Genomic DNA, 17,741 nt, shown 5'->3' on the forward strand with positions numbered 1-17,741 from the left:
TAGGTTTACTTTATTTATTTGATCAAGGGGGACCAGCGTACATTAATAAAACATTAATGCACCAGTGTTCCATTCCCATTATTGATTGATTGATTGGAAATTGTATTAACAGATTGCAGAATGGGTACAATACAGTACGGCTCAATACACACAATTGTTAAGGGGATGCAGACCAGAGAAAGACTTTCGTCTTGTTTACATCAGGGTCCCCCATTTTCAATTCATCATTATTAGTCAGGATGATTGCAATGAGTTTGTACATGTTATTTGTATAATAACATGATTATGTCTTGCTGATGGACCACGATTATTTTCAAGAGAAACAAACAGGCAAAATAAATAGCCTAGCTAGCTTAGTCAATCTGGACAAATACATTAGGCCTATACAGCGCACTATCTGTACGGCGCCGTGTTGGTCGATTTGGAAGAGTTGAAAATCTGCTAAAATGCTGTTACTTGCCGTTGCCTTCCTGTTTCGTGGTGGAGTCGTCACTGCTGCTGGTTTAGCTCTAGGCGCCGGCGACAGTTTAGCAAAACTTAGTTTGCTTTGCTGTAGCTTTCTCCTCTTTGGCGACGGTGCCATCCTCGTTGTTGTTGCATGCAGCCACTCCAGCCAGGTTGCATGCAGCCAGGTAGGACGCGTGTATAGGCAGCGTGGTGTATGTGATGACGACGCGTCATCATGACGTATTGAACACACACCTCGGCTCGGCTGACGACCATCACCCGACACCCGAGCAGCCAATATGCAAAGACGAGTACTGTGTAGTAGCGAGTCACAGTGCTGGCCGCGCAGTTGCCGCGGTTTGGGGGGAAAAACATCTGAAATCATGCGGGGGACATTTTCCGGGGACCCCCCCCCGTAAGTTACGCCCCTGCCGTTAGTGCTATATAGAGGGCCACGACTCTGGGTCTTCCTCGCCCGATGTAATGCTCTCTCAACACCTCCAGGCTTTCTCGGCCTCTGTCTTTAGTGTCGCGGAATATCAGCCCCAGGCTGGTGTCGTCGAGCAGCGGCGCTAACTCACAGTACTCGTCTGTGTTACGCTGGTCGTCCGCCGTCAGTTCTCCCATGGGGGCTGCCAGGATCGTCTCCTTCAGCCCCGCACCGTGCATGCAGCATAGCATGCGCTCTTCCCAGAGCTCATAGTCCTCTGCTTTTCCATTGAATGATGGCCATTTGCCCCTTCCCTTGTTTTCCATCCTCTTCGTTGGTGGCAGGCTTAGCTCTAGCTCTTGTTGGCCAAGCGTCTAGCCACGCGGTGCTCCTGGCGCTAACCTAGCCTATACTTTAGCTAAGCTTGCTACAGTACCCTTATTATTTCACCCCGGCGTTATCTGGGCCCATAACCTGTTAACAGAATTCGGCTATAGGGCGACAATAATGTGGTCAAGAGGCATGGTTTCTATATTGAGCCTTAACAACAAAATTACAAACATCTCAAAACAAACTGGTCAGACTACTGCTTGACCTTACTCCTAGAACCCACCTCACCCCTGCCCACTTTGACAACCTAGGATGGCTTAGAGTAGACGACAGAGTACAGCAACTTGCAATGGGCCTGGTTTACAAGATACACTACATGCTGCTCATCTGCTACTCCTCTCCTGCTCCTCTCCTGCTCCTCTCCTGCCTTTCCTGCTGTGATTTTGTGACTCCTATTGTTCTGGACCGGGCCAGATTTCACACCTCCACTGCCTCCCACAGGCTGGGGAGATTTTCATCTTAAATTTGTATTTGTCCCAAACGCCCCAGCTCCATCCGATTCCTTCGCTTTTTTCACTGTTTACTTATCATGCATTGCAACACTAATATATGGGCAGTACCCCAAGTCAGACTGCCCATATAAAGATTATCTGGGGAACCACTTAAGTTAAGTACCCTGCCTTTGTTCACGTTGGGACCCAGCCACCAGCCCCCGAAAATTAACACCTGAGTGCTAGTTCTATAGTGGCAGAGGAGCAGCAGACCAGCAGCAGAAGAGGTTTGATTTTTCAGTGCTGCATCTGTACCCATGTACTGTACATGTCAAAATACTTCCCAAAGGTCAGTGAATACCACGATCAGAACACCAGAGGGAGCTCCACAAATCATGTTAAACCCAGATTCGGCTCAAACAAGGGACTAAACACGTTTCGCAATTATGCCACATCAATGTGGAACGCCCTACCCAAAGCTGTAAAGGAATGTGAATCACTACCCACTTTCAAAACCACTCTCAAAGAACACCTACGGGAGACTGCAATTCGAAACTGGCCCCTGTAAATGTCCTAACCCAACCCCCTCCAATGTACAGTAAATTACCTAACCCAAGAATACACGAGACCCTCCTCTTGGAACCAAGTATGGTTTCGTCAATATTCCAATGTACAGTTTTGCTTGTACAGTTGTACATTTTCCCCCACCCACCCCTCCTACCCAAATCCCCCCCCCCCCCCCCCCCCCCACCACCCCCCCACCCCCCACCCCAACCACCCAACCACCTCCAATGTACAGTTTCTACGTCAAATGTATATACTCTCTTTTCTAGACTCTTTTTGTACCACAAACAGTACTGTATTTGTAGATCTGGTATGTCATAAATGTATAGATGTAGCAGTACTGTCTATCATATGTCGTGTATGTCATATGTTATGATGAATTGAACATGGGGGACCCTGATGTAAACAAGACGAAAGTCTTTCTCTGGTCTGCATCGCCTTAACAATTGTGTGTATTGAGCCATACTGTATTGTACCCATTCTGCAATCTGTTAATAAAGTTTTCAATCAATCAATCAATCAATCAATCAATCAATCAGTGACATCAAGTTCCAGTCCTGTATCTGGAAGTATTGGTACAGTTCCCTGTTGTATTTTTATTAGTGTGATGTAATAATCAAAATTATTAAAAAGGCTAGCTCAGTGAGCCTTCCCCACGATTCCTTGGAGATCACTATAGCCAAGTGAACAAGGACTAACCCGAACTCTATTCTTTCTTTTGAAGGCCATCCTCTGTATAATGTATTTGATGCTCTGCAAAGCTTGTTTAGTTAGCTTTTGATGCCTCGATGCTCTATTGAGCGATTGAGAAGATCCTTTGTTCCTGCTTCTGTTAAATTATTTAACGAACACCGCTAGCTCTGTATTGTGAGGCTCTCTTCTCTTTTCTTTCTACTGTGTTATGTAACTTGTAATGTATGTTACTGTTTATTGTTTGTGTATTTGTCCTTGCTCTGGTGGCAAACCATGTTTCCCCTCATGGATTGAGTTTAGGGAGGTGAGTGTAACGGGGAAGCCCGTGGGTATGTCCACAGTCACGGAAACAGGTGTGTTGACGAGTGACTGTGGCAGTGCGGGCTGGTAAGTTAAACTCACTTCCTCATAACAGGGTTAACAGACGCATAGGTACGGTAGTTAGGAGTGAATTCACTTCTTAGTGCAGCTGCCTGTGTCGTCGCCCGTGGACGTGGGAGCCCCCTGTTCGACTCCCCCTCGGGACATTCTCATTTAACATCAAACACAACGCAGACCCAGATGCTGCTCATCTGCTACTCCTCTCCTGCTCCTCTCCTGCTCCTCTCCTGCCTTTCCTGCTGTGATTTTGTGACTCCTATTGTTCTGGACCGGGCCAGATTTCACACCTCCACTGCCTCCCACAGGCTGGGGAGATTTTCATCTTAAATTTGTATTTGTCCCAAACGCCCCAGCTCCATCCGATTCCTTCGCTTTTTTCACTGTTTACTTATCATGCATTGCAACACTAATATATGGGCAGTACCCCAAGTCAGACTGCCCATATAAAGATTATCTGGGGAACCACTTAAGTTAAGTACCCTGCCTTTGTTCACGTTGGGACCCAGCCACCAGCCCCCGAAAATTAACACCTGAGTGCTAGTTCTATAGTGGCAGAGGAGCAGCAGACCAGCAGCAGAAGAGGTTTGATTTTTCAGTGCTGCATCTGTACCCATGTACTGTACATGTCAAAATACTTCCCAAAGGTCAGTGAATACCACGATCAGAACACCAGAGGGAGCTCCACAAATCATGTTAAACCCAGATTCGGCTCAAACAAGGGACTAAACACGTTTCGCAATTATGCCACATCAATGTGGAACGCCCTACCCAAAGCTGTAAAGGAATGTGAATCACTACCCACTTTCAAAACCACTCTCAAAGAACACCTACGGGAGACTGCAATTCGAAACTGGCCCCTGTAAATGTCCTAACCCAACCCCCTCCAATGTACAGTAAATTACCTAACCCAAGAATACACGAGACCCTCCTCTTGGAACCAAGTATGGTTTCGTCAATATTCCAATGTACAGTTTTGCTTGTACAGTTGTACAGTTTCCCCCACCCACCCCTCCTACCCAAATCCCCCCCACCCCCCCCCCCCCCCCCCCACCACCCCCCCACCCCCCACCCCAACCACCCAACCACCTCCAATGTACAGTTTCTACGTCAAATGTATATACTCTCTTTTCTAGACTCTTTTTGTACCACAAACAGTACTGTATTTGTAGATCTGGTATGTCATAAATGTATAGATGTAGCAGTACTGTCTATCATATGTCGTGTATGTCATATGTTATGATGAATTGAACATGGGGGACCCTGATGTAAACAAGACGAAAGTCTTTCTCTGGTCTGCATCGCCTTAACAATTGTGTGTATTGAGCCATACTGTATTGTACCCATTCTGCAATCTGTTAATAAAGTTTTCAATCAATCAATCAATCAATCAATCAATCAATCAATCAATCAGTGACATCAAGTTCCAGTCCTGTATCTGGAAGTATTGGTACAGTTCCCTGTTGTATTTTTATTAGTGTGATGTAATAATCAAAATTATTAAAAAGGCTAGCTCAGTGAGCCTTCCCCACGATTCCTTGGAGATCACTATAGCCAAGTGAACAAGGACTAACCCGAACTCTATTCTTTCTTTTGAAGGCCATCCTCTGTATAATGTATTTGATGCTCTGCAAAGCTTGTTTAGTTAGCTTTTGATGCCTCGATGCTCTATTGAGCGATTGAGAAGATCCTTTGTTCCTGCTTCTGTTAAATTATTTAACGAACACCGCTAGCTCTGTATTGTGAGGCTCTCTTCTCTTTTCTTTCTACTGTGTTATGTAACTTGTAATGTATGTTACTGTTTATTGTTTGTGTATTTGTCATTGCTCTGGTGGCAAACCATGTTTCCCCTCATGGATTAAGAATAAACCATACCATACCAATATTATCTGTCAGGAAGACGTCAGTGTGTAAAGTCGTGGTTATGCCCAATCTGAATTTTTACTAACTAAAGGTGTGCCACAGGGTTAAATTCTAGGTTGTACCCTCTTCACTATTTATATTACCATATTGTACAATATAATACAACCCCTCTTTTTCAAGACTCATTATTGGAAAAATACTTTTTTGAAGACCAAATCTTGTTTTTATGAAGGACATAAATGTATTTGAAAGTAATGATAATAAAACAATGTAAGTATAGAGGCCCAATGTGCATGCGAGGGGAGACTGTCAGGAGAGGCAAGTCATTTTATACTTATCTATTTTTATCTAGCACAATCTCTGGAGTAAAACAGAAAGAAGCATTTTATATAAAAGTATTTTTGTATGACAACTAATAAAGAAACTTGAACTTGAAACTTGGGAACCCGACGGCACACAGGGGTCAGGGTGAGACCTCCTCACAGGGTGAGACCTCCTCACAGGGGCCAGGGTGAGACCTCCTCACAGGGACCAGGGTGAGACCTCCTCCTCACAGGGGCCAGGGTGAGACCTCCTCACAGGGACCAGGGTGAGACCTCCTCACAGGGACCAGGGTGAGACCTCCTCACAGGGTGAGACCTCCTCACAGGGGCCAGGATGAGACCTCCTCACAGGGTGAGACCTCCTCACAGGGGCCAGGATGAGACCTCCTCACAGGGTGAGACCTCCTCACTGGGTGAGACCTCCTCACAGGGTGAGACCTACTCACTGGGTGAGACCTCCTCACAGGGTGAGACCTCCTCACAGGGGCCAGGGTGAGACCTCCTCACAGGGGCCAGGGTGAGACCTCCTCACAGGGGCCAGGATGAGACCTCCTCACAGGGTGAGACCTCCTCACAGGGGCCAGGATGAGACCTCCTCACAGGGTGAGACCTCCTCACTGGTTGGGTTTTGGTTCGGCAGGTGGGCTCTCCCGGTCTTCCACTCCGTCTATCGCTCTGTTGACCCTCGGAGCGCATGGAGGCTGTGGAGGGAAAGCTGTAGGGTAAATGGTAAATGGTGCATTTATATAGCAGCTTTTATCCAAAGCGCTTTACAATTTCTGTTCCTCACTTTCACCCATTCAATCACACATTCACACACCGACGGCGGAGGCAACCATGCAAGGTGCCAATAATTTTGCTATGATGGGCTCCTAGCTCAGTCCTTAAGTTAAAGCTTGAGATTCTCCCCTCTGTTGCAGAGTTTAAAACCTTGATCTCCAAACTTTGTCAATCAAGTTGTATGTGTTTTAATAGATTTGTTATCCTTGCTCTTTGCCTCGTCTTGTTGTCTTATTGTTATGATTTTATATGCTGTGTGATTAAATGTTTTGCCTATTTCTGTACGTACACTCGATGTGACTGTACATGAGGGGAAACCTCAGTTGCCTTTCAAGTTTAATGAAATTAAATTAAATGAAAAATGTACCCATAGCTGCCAGAGTTGTAACCGTCCTCCTGCCCCGTTGTACAGAACTTGTAAGTTACTTTGATTGTATGTTCACATTTACCTGTATTTATTTACCCAACTCTTTTATCCAAAGTGAATGAATGAATGAATGAATGAATGAATGAATGAATGAATGAATAAATGAATGAATGAATGAATGAATGAATGAATGAATGAATGAATGAATGAATGAATGAATGAATGAATGAATGAATGAATGAATGAATGAATGAAAACTTTATATAACAGATTGCAGAATGGGTACAATACAGTACGGCTCAATACATACAATTGTTAAGGGGATGCAGACCAGAGAAAGACGTTTGTCTTGTTTACATCAAGTAATTTACAAGTTCTGTACAACGGGTCAGGAGGAAGGGTACAATTCTGGCAGCTATGGGTACATTTTTCATTTAATTTCATTTCATTAAACGACACACTTTATCAAAGGGTATTTCAAGTTTATCAGCACTTTCAACAACGTCAATGGAATACAAGTGAGTCAGGGTTACTGCTGAGTTATATGGATTTAATCTGCCAGATCAAACATGGCCTACAGATATGGAGACGGACCAGGCGAGTATATAAGGGGCCGCAGACCTTCAGATGGTTGTAGAGAGGCACCATGGGTAAATTCCTCATCTTCGTTGGTAAGTTGAGAAGTTGCTTCTCATCCTTCTTTTTGCATTTTAAATATGTAGGTATTGTTAGGTATTGTATTTTCTTTTTTAGATATTCAAACTAAACATAGTTAGATTAGATTCGATTAAAATGTATTGTCATTATACAGCATAAGTACAGTACAATGAAAAGAGGCTTGGCATCCAACCAGAGTGCAAATGTAACAATAAAGTGTAATAGTACAGGTGGTTAAACTGGGTATAAAATATATAAATGAGTATAGGCTACTACTGAGTAATAGTGCTAATCAGATGTACAGTTTGAGTATTAATATGTACAGTGATACAAGTATAAAGACAGTATGGTAGCTAGTAAGTCATACTGGTCAGCAGCGTAATTAGTAAGAGTAGGTGATGTACAGATATAATATCTACAGATATGTAAAAATTATTATATGCAGGTATATACGGACAGATGTGGATATATATATGTATACAGTATAAATATATATTCACGCTGAGAATAAATATATAAAAGAAGACATGCACAGGTGGAATTTGGTCGCTCTTTTGGGTTTAAATGCGAGGATAGGAGCAATCAAAATGAATGCGTTTGTTGTATATTTTTGGGAATCTACCTATACAGTTAGGATGGGTTGAATGCAAAGGACAAATTCCTGGTATGTGTACAAATGTAATTCTACTTCTAATTGTCTCTGTCTCTCTTTCCTTCTCAATCCCTTCCTCTCTGCAGGTCTGGCTCTCCTGCTGCACGTGCAGCTCGGTAAGATACAGTATAATATAGCATATAATGTAACAGCTAGGTAAGATACAGTATAATACAGTATATAATGTAACAGCTAGGTAAGATACAGTATATAATGTAAAAGCTAGGTAAGATACAGTATAATACAGTATATAATGTAACAGTTAGGTAAGATACAGTATAATACAGTATATAATGTAACAGTTAGGTAAGATACAGTATATAATGTAAAAGCTAGGTAAGATACAGTATAATACAGTATATAATGTAACAGCTAGGTAAGATACAGAATAATACAGTATATAATGTAACAGTTAGGTAAGATACAGTATAATACAGTATATAATGTAACAGCTAGGTAAGATACAGTATAATACAGTATATAATGTAACAGATACAGTATATAATGTAACAGCTAGGTAAGATACAGTATAATACAGTATATAATGTAACAGTTAGGTAAGATACATTATATAATACAACAGCTAGGTAAGATACAGTATAGAATGTAACAGCTAGGTAAGATACAGTATAATACAGTATATAATGTAACAGTTAGGTAAGATACAGTATAATACAGTATATAATGTAACAGCTAGGTAAGATACAGTAAAATACAATATATAATGATACATATTCTATGTTCTGAAGTGGTTCCCTGGGTCTGAGGATCATGAAACTCACTCGGCACATAACGACCTGGAAACTTTAAATGCAGACAGAAAGAATTATTAACAAACACAATGTCACGACAACGGCAGAATAGCACAATATCCTCCAACCTGTACCTGTACCTCAACCTCTACATGTACCTGTACCTGTACCTGTACCTGTACTTGTACCTTCACCTGTACCTGTACCTGTACCTGTACCTCACCTCCCACAGGGTCATCATACGTGCTCTCCTGCTACTTCACCAACTGGGGACAGTACCGTCCCGGAGCAGGAAAGTACTTCCCCGCCAACGTGGACCCATGTCTCTGTGACCACCTCATCTATGCCTTCTCCGTGATGAACAACAACAACGAGATCTCGACCTACGAGTGGAACGACGAGAAGCTCTATGCTGAGTTCCAGGCCCTCAAGAAAGAGTTAGTACATACATGGACATGCACATACTGTATATATATATATATATTAGTGCTGTCAAACGATTAAAATATTTAACTCGATTAATCGCATGATTGTCCATAGTTAACTCGCGATTAATCGCAAATTAATCGCATTTAAAAAAAAAAAAAATTTTACCTTAAACAGATCTTTTTCAAGTTCCAAGTTTTAATGCTCTTATCAACATGCGAGTCAACAAATGCTTGCTTTGTGCAGCCATTTAACACAAAAGGATGACCCTCATGCATTGCAAATTTGCATCAAATTCAAAACAGAGTGATGATAACTTAAAAGAAAATAATAATTTAAAACAATGAATAAAGTGTGCATGAAATAATAGGGGAAAGAAAACGTTAGGAACTTGTTACATTCACACACACAAGGGCTGATTAATCACACACCCCCCTCTCTCCCTCACACACACACTCTTCCAGCTCTTTTTCTCTTTTGCCCCTTCCTCATCTCTCTCACCCCCCTCTCTCTCTATATCTCACACACACACACACACACACACACACACACACACACACACACACACACACACACACACACACACACACACACACACACACACACACACACACACACACACACACACACACACTTCAGAAACAAACATAGTATCAATGAGAGCATCAATAATACACCTGAGTGAAGTCTAGTAAAAAAAATTAATTTTTAATAGAATCGGGAGTTAACGCGATATTAACGCGATATATTTGACAGCCTTAATATATATATATATATATATATATATATATATATATATATATATATATATATATATATATACTGACAAAATAACGCAAACTAACTGCTTTCTGTTGTACCGAGTTTAACACTTTTCAGGAATGTGATAGTGTGAATCCAGCAGGATACACTCAGAGGCAGAGACACAAAAGTACATGAATGCCTGTAAAATGAGGAGAGGGAGCTAAATCAAAGTACACTTTCCTCTGCTTTCAGCAACGCCAACCTGAAGACTCTGCTGGCTATTGGAGGATGGAACTTCGGCACTGCCAAGTGAGTATCCAATAGGATCAATGATGCCAGGACCTTGAGTCCCTTGTTAAGATGCCGATTGTTATTGTCTCTCTCCTCAGTTAAGATGCTGATTGTTATTGTCTCTCTCCTCAGGTTCACAGCCATGGTGGCCAGTGCCGCTAACCGCCAGACCTTCACCACCAGTGTGATCAAGTTCCTGCGCCAATACGGGTTTGATGGTCTGGATATTGACTGGGAGTACCCCGGGTCTCGTGGTTCCCCACTTGTGGACAAGGCGCGCTACACTGTCCTGTGTCAGGTCTGTCTGCTTTAATCCATATGATATGATATGATATGATATTGTTATAATTATTATTATTATAATTATAATAATAATAATTATTATTATTATTATTATTATTATTATTATTATTATTATTATTATTATTATTATTATTATTATTATTATTATTATTATTATTATTATTATTATTATTATTATTATTATAATAGCACCCTTAGGAGGTCTATCACATGAATATATTGAATATAATGCAACCATACAATATACCTCCTCCTCCTCCTCCTTGCCTCCTCCTGTCCCTCTTGTAGGAGCTGCTGACGGCCTTTGAGGCGGAGGGCAAGAGCACCAACCGTCCTCGTCTGATGCTGACGGCTGCCGTCTCCGCTGGAAAGGGAACCATTGAGACTGGATACCAGATTGCTGAGATCGGAGCGTTAGTACACAGACGTGCACACGCGCACCTGCTCTCATGCACTCCCACGTTTTCACATGCCCATACAAACACACACACACAGACATACACACATACAAATAATACGTACACAAGCACACGCATACGGTTATCAAAGACATACACTTTAGATTTAAAGGTAAAATCTGTAATGCCATCAAACAGCAGCCTCTAGACAAAGGAGCCCAGCTGGGTATTACACATTGTTTAAATGTTTTGTTTTGGTCTGATGTGTGGGTTGGAATTGAGTGGGGATAGGGCAGGGGTCGGAAACCTGCGGCTCTTCAGCCCCTTTGCAGTGGCTCCCATAGCTTTGAAAAATTATAATAATATGGTAATAAATAACGGTTATTTAAAATGTATTTTCAAAAGGAACACCTCTTATTTTAGAGATCGAGGTTATATTGTGACACTGAAATAAAAAAGTGTTTAATATTTCATCAACTAAAATATACGTCACACCCCGGGCCGGCACCTCTCCCTGCCGTCTGGAGTTTCCGTCCCTGCTTACTGGAGTTTCCGACCCCCAGTAAGATAACCAGGAGTAGATAGAGAAATTATAGGAAATATAGAAATAGATGCGTTTGTTAGAGAAAACTAATTTCAATAATCTATGCCTTACACTGCCAGCCAGCCTTTATGCGACGGAGAGATACACTTTAAATTTTGACAAAGAGAAGATAATCTCCCGATCCAGATACAATTGAACACAAACGGTTCCAAAGATATTTAATGTTTGTCTGCATATTTTCACACCAACTGGGTCCTATTTGGAATGGATTTGGTGGCAATTATTTTTTAGATAAATGAAAAAAAGAATAAAAATGAAAAATAACAATAGGTACATACTAGAAATAAGCTTTTAAATAAATTCCAATCCCTGTCTATATATAGTTTAACGACTGTATAAAACGTTATACACTGTGTTATCTTCATTTTAAGGGTAAATAGGTTTTACCGCTCCAGATTCAAATAAAATCAAATTTATTTGTAAGGCCCGACAACACACGTTAATGTCCCCATGGGCCGGACACGTCTTCTTTAAACAAGTCAAGAAGAAACATAACAATAAGTCAAGAACAAAACAAGAACACCATAAGGTGTTAAGTGAATTTTATTTCGTGGCAGAGGGCAAAATGGCTTTTGATAGTAAAGGTTGCCGACCCCTGGGATAGGGGGAGAGGTTGCTACTGCTGGCCACACCTCAGGCTCTGCCAAGGGAGGTCTGGAGAAACACAAACTATAATAATTTACTAAACTCCAATCCACACATCAAACCAAAACTAAAGAAAATGTCAACAAAGTGCAGTACCAAAGCTGGGCTCTTTTGTCTAGAGGTCACTGTTTGACGGCATTACAGATTCTACCTTTAAGCAGAGGAACACAACCCTCATTGACAGTTATCCCCATGTGTTGTTGTCACCAGCCTGCTGGATTACTTCCACGTGATGACCTACGACTTCCACGGCTCTTGGGAACGCGTGGTTGGAGAGAACAGCCCTCTGTACAAAGGCCCCGCCGACAAGGGAGACCTCATCTATTTCAACATGGTGAGCTGGAGGATTCATTTACTATGATAATATTTTAGGCATTTAGCAGATGCTGTTAATCAGGGCAACTTGATTGACCTATCTCAAACCCTGCCCTCTTTCCTTGATCCTCCAATCTCCGGGAACAAGCAACCGCTGTGATCGGAGGATCAAGAAAAGAGAGCGGGGTTTGAGAACAGGTCCATATCACTGGATGTAATGAATATCACTGTAATAGCACTGAATGACAAGTTAATATGAAAGTGCACTGTGTATGTGATGTTCCGCTGTCATTGTACTGTGTTGATATGTCTCTGCACTGAGATTAGTCAGTGTTTTCTCTGTTTTGTAGCAGTGGTGACAAGCGGTGATTGTTGGTGTTTGTTCCTCATCATCCCTGTTGCTCTTAGCCTTGGTTCCAATGCAGGTTGTAGCTACAGCTGTTGTATATATTTTGATGCTTGATTATTAATAAAGCGCTACTTCTAAGCACTGGGCTTATGTCTGTTTGTGCTTTCTGTGGGGAAATCAATAGCTAGATTACACATAATGTTTAGTTAATTACCTATTGTATATAGCTGTGGTAGTAATGGCTGAATGAAAGTAAATTAAACGCTTTTTTACAGGTTTTTGTTTTTACTTTTTGTGATAATTCTTCTCATAGCAGCCCCTGTTTCCCTCTCCTTAGGACTATGCTATGAACTACTGGAAGAGCAACGGTGCCCCAGCTGAGAAGCTGCTGGTTGGTATGGCCACCTATGGACACAACTTCAAGCTGGCCTCCTCCTCTAACACAGCTGTGGGAGCTCCCAACAATGGAGCTGGACCTGCCGGTCCCTTCACCCGTCAGACTGGCTTTTTGGCCTACTATGAGGTGAGATAAGATGAGGCTTGAGACATGTTGTCCTACTATGAGGTGAGATAAGATGAGGCTTGAGACATGTTGTCCTACTATGAGGTGAGATAAGATGAGGCTTGAGACATGTTGTCCTACTATGAGGTGAGATAAGATGAGGCTTGAGACATGTTGTCCTACTATGAGGTGAGATTAGATGAGGCTTGAGACATGTTGTCCTACTATGAGGTGAGATAAGATGAGGCTTGAGACATGTTGTCCTACTATGAGGTGAGATAAGATGAGGCTTGAGACATGTTGTCCTACTATGAGGTGAGATAGGATGAGACAGGTCAATTGACTATAAAACAAAAATAAATGTGTCCATCCAATGATCTTAAGGTGGTGGAACGAGCATGAGTGCGCAACAGGGAACTATAGAGTCTGTACACTGAGAGGAATGTACATACCACACCACAGAATAGTGACATTTCAAACACACCACGCTTCTTCAGACTCCTAGTGGGAATTGAACCTCTATCCTTGGTAGTGTTAGTGCCATGCTCTGCCCATTGAGCCATTCTCACGTTTCTTTACTGTTAATATGTGTATTTGTTTGATGTGCGTGTGTGTGTGTGTGTGTGTGTGTGTGTGTGTGTGTGTGTATGTGTGTGTGTGTGTGTGTGTGTGTGTGTGTGTGTGTGTGTGTGTGTGTGTGTGTGTGTGTGTGTGTGTGTGTGTGTGTGTGTGTGTGTGTGTGTGTGTGTGTGTGCGTGTGTGCGTGCGTGTGTGTGTGTGTGTGTGCGTGCGTGTGTGCGTGCGTGTGTGTGTGTGTGTGAGTGAGAAAGAGACCTAAATCTCTACCCTCCTCCCCTCAGATCTGCACCTTCCTGAAGACAGCCACTGAGGCCTGGGACGCCCCTCAGCAGGTGCCCTATGCCTTCACCAGTGAGGTCTGGGTCGGATATGACAACATCAAGAGTTTCAACATCAAGGTCTGTTTATATGCGATTGTTCAGATGTGTTGCAACTTGCATGTATCACTAATCTTGTGTTCGGTCGCTGTGCTTTATGACCAGTTTACACCACGAGATGTCAGTCTCAGTTTAACCACTGTGTCTGACTATATAGGCTCAGTTTAACCACTCTGTGTCTCTCTACAGTCTCAGTTTAACCACTCTGTGTCTCTCTGCAGTCTCAGTTTAACCACTGTGTGTCTCTACAGTCTCAGTTTAACCACTCTGTGTCTCTCTACAGTCTCAGTTTAACCACTGTGTGTCTCTACAGTCCCAGTTTATCCACTCTGTGTCTCTACAGTCCCAGTTTAACCCCTGTGTGTCTCTACAGTCCCAGTTTAACCCCTGTGTGTCTCTACAGTCCCAGTTTATCCACTGTGTGTCTCTACAGACCCAGTTTAACCCCTGTGTGTCTCTACAGTCCCAGTTTATCCACTGTGTGTCTCTACAGTCCCAGTTTAACCACTCTGTGTCTCTCTACAGATTGACTGGCTGAAGAAGAGTGGTTTTGGAGGAGCCATGGTCTGGAGTCTGGACATGGATGACTTCAGCGGCACCTTCTGTGGCCAGGGGAAATATCCTCTGATCAACACCATCAAGACCGGCCTGGGAATTGGCGGCGGTAAGACAAACACATACTACACACACACTCACACACACACACACATAAGAGACACACACAGCCCTTCAGACACATTTCGCTCTCTTGATATCTCTTCTCTTTTCTTCCGTCTCACCTAGACTGCACAGCACGACCCCTGCCACCTGTTGTCATCCCCACCCAGCCAGGTGGTGGTGGTGGTGGTGGTGGAAGTGGTGGAACTGGCTTCTGCGCTGGCAAGTCTGACGGACTCTACCCTGACCTCACCAACAAGAACCACTTCTACCAGTGCTCCCGGGGACAGACCTACGACCAGCACTGTGCTGCCGGCCTGGTCTTCGACGTCAGCTGCAAGTGCTGCAACTGGGCTTAAAAAGGACTTGGTTCCAGTTCTATAGAATGATTCCCCTTGCCTTCTTCAGTTAGGAGCTGGTCTGGGATCTGTGTAATGTGGGCACCATATATCCATATATTATTTCTCTGTCTAGTTGCCATTGTGTGTTTGTATGAGTTTGTTTGGGTAATGTTACTTGCATGTGACAATGACTAACATTGTTCCAGTATGTACATAATTCGATTATTATGTAAATTTGTTTTATGTATACAGATCATATCAACATCTGTAATATTGGTTATTGGTAATGGCCAACATTTTCACATCGGTGCATCCCTAAAGACCATGATGGTATGACCCATGTAATTAGAGTTCCATAGAAAGTATCATCACAGATCTTTTCCAAATAAATACATGATTTAAAGGAGTCTCCTGCGTATTTTATTGATCAGCTATATTTACAGTCAGTGTCAATAATGTCACCGTAGATTAAGAAGTACCAAGAAGTTCTTTATTGTAGCAGAACAGAGATGTGGTTAACAACACCAATCATTATCATCATCATCATCATTAATGACATCATCATCCTCATTATAATCATCACCCCATAAGTTAATGCATGTATGACCGTAACAGTAGTAAACATTGCCAGTGTACACAAATAAGACACAACTGATAAAAAGAAAACTGAATATAGTCAAAACATAAAATCTCAGAGGTGCAGTAGAACAAAGCTTACAGAATATAATATACATGTGGGCGGCTGGGTGGCACAGCGGACTAAGCACTCATCACCAACACTGGTATCGAATCCGGCTGTCAGCGTTGCCTCCGGCTTGGCCGGCCGTCATACTGGCTCAATTGGCAGAGTCAGCGGGAGGGAAGCCGGTGGGGTGGTATTCTGGTCGTTGTAAACAGCGACTCCTACAGGTTGGTCAGGGCGCCTGCACAGCGAGGGAGGGAGATGGTGAAGGTAGTGTGACCTCCCACACGTTACACCTCACCAATGAGAGTCCGTGCTGGCAGGTGAAAAGATGCTGCTGCCTGTCTCCTATGTCTCGGAGGAAGCATCTGATAGACTTCAGGGCTCCCTAGACCGACCAGTGGGGGGCACATGCGAGCAACAACCAGGAAGGGGAGGCGGGAATTGGCATAACGACTAAATTGGGATGGGAGAAAAACACAGAAAAACAGGAGGAGAAAAAAAAGGTGGATATAAAAAAAGAATATAATATACATGTCTTGTAGCATCACCAGTAATACACTGTATCATATAGAACACAGTGGTGAGTATTGTAGCATCACCAGTAATACACTGTATCATATAGAACACAGTGGTGAGTATTGTAGCATCACCAGTAATAAACCTTATCATAAAGAACACAGTGGTGAGTGTTGTAACATCACCAGTAATAAACCTTAGCATAAAGAACACAGTGGTGAGTGTTGTAGCATCACCAGTAATAAACCTTAGCATAAAGAACACAGTGGTGAGTGTTGTAGCATCACCAATAATAAACCTTAGCATAAAGAACACAGTGGTGAGTGTTGTGGCATCACCAGTAATAAACCTCAGGGCTGAGTGGTAAACAGAGTCTAAAGGCCTGAGTGTGGAGGCTGCAGCATGTATGTATGTTACATCCCCATAGTCCAAAACTGCCATGAAGGTTGATTCAACAATCCTTGTCCTACATGTCAATGGGAAACAGGATTTGTTTCTGTACACAAATACAAATCTTTTGACGCAATTTGCCTGCAAGATTCCCGATGTAAATTAATTAAATGTGAATTCGTCATCAATCCAGATTCCAAGATAGTTATATTTTGTGACCATTTCAATGTTTGAACCATTTGGGCGGCTAGGTGGCGCAGTGGGCAATGCGCTCGCCACCAACGCAGGATATGCTGGGTTCGAGCCCAGCTCTCTGCGTTGCTACCAGCTTGGCTGGTCGTTCATACTAATACAATTGGCAGTATTAGGGGGTGGGAAGCTGGTGGGTGGGGATCGGACGTTGTGGACAGCGACTCCTACAGGTCGGTTGGTGCGCCTGCGCAGTAGAATCAGGAAGCGACGAGGGCGGCGTGTCCCTCCCATGCAGACCCTCGCCGCTGAGAGATCGCGCTGTGCAGGTGAAAAGATGCGACGGCTGCCTCCTCGAGTACCGGAGGGGACACGTGATGCAAGGCTTCGTCCACATTGCAGCCGGCTTGTGGGAGGCATGGCCAAACAGCGTTCGAGACAGGGGAGGGTAGAATTGGACAATACGAAATTGGGGATGGGAGAAAAATTGAAAAAATGGGGAGAAAAAGTAGATCAAAAAAATATATATATTTGAACCATTTATAGTAGAGATATGCAAATTGCTATAGTCTATGTTTCGGAATTTCGAGAAAACCATGAATTTAGTTTGATTTGCATTTAGAACAAATTTGAGACCAATAAGGGCTTTTTGGAGGGAGTTACGTAAATGAAAGCTGCAGGTTCTCCATCGCCAGGTGAATAC

At 42.9% G+C, this 17,741-nt stretch overlaps 1 protein-coding gene across 1 annotated transcript; it reads left to right on the forward strand.

Moving 5' to 3' along the window:
- Window positions 1–7,312: 7,312 nt before the first annotated feature.
- On the forward strand, window positions 7,313–15,276 carry LOC311230507 (acidic mammalian chitinase-like; the record flags this gene model as incomplete). Its single annotated transcript, XM_084316800.1, has 11 exons — window positions 7,313–7,337; window positions 8,062–8,091; window positions 8,960–9,164; window positions 10,150–10,206; window positions 10,321–10,486; window positions 10,780–10,904; window positions 12,349–12,472; window positions 13,140–13,325; window positions 14,165–14,281; window positions 14,786–14,924; window positions 15,044–15,276. The coding sequence occupies 11 exons, from the start codon at window positions 7,313–7,315 to the stop codon at window positions 15,274–15,276; spliced, it is 1,407 nt and encodes a 468-aa protein (XP_084172926.1).
- Between the last annotated feature and the right edge of the window lie 2,465 nt (window positions 15,277–17,741).

Source organism: Notolepis coatsorum (assembly GCF_963971535.1).
Source record: "Notolepis coatsorum genome assembly, chromosome: 6".
Taxonomy (NCBI): domain Eukaryota; kingdom Metazoa; phylum Chordata; class Actinopteri; order Aulopiformes; family Paralepididae; genus Notolepis; species Notolepis coatsorum.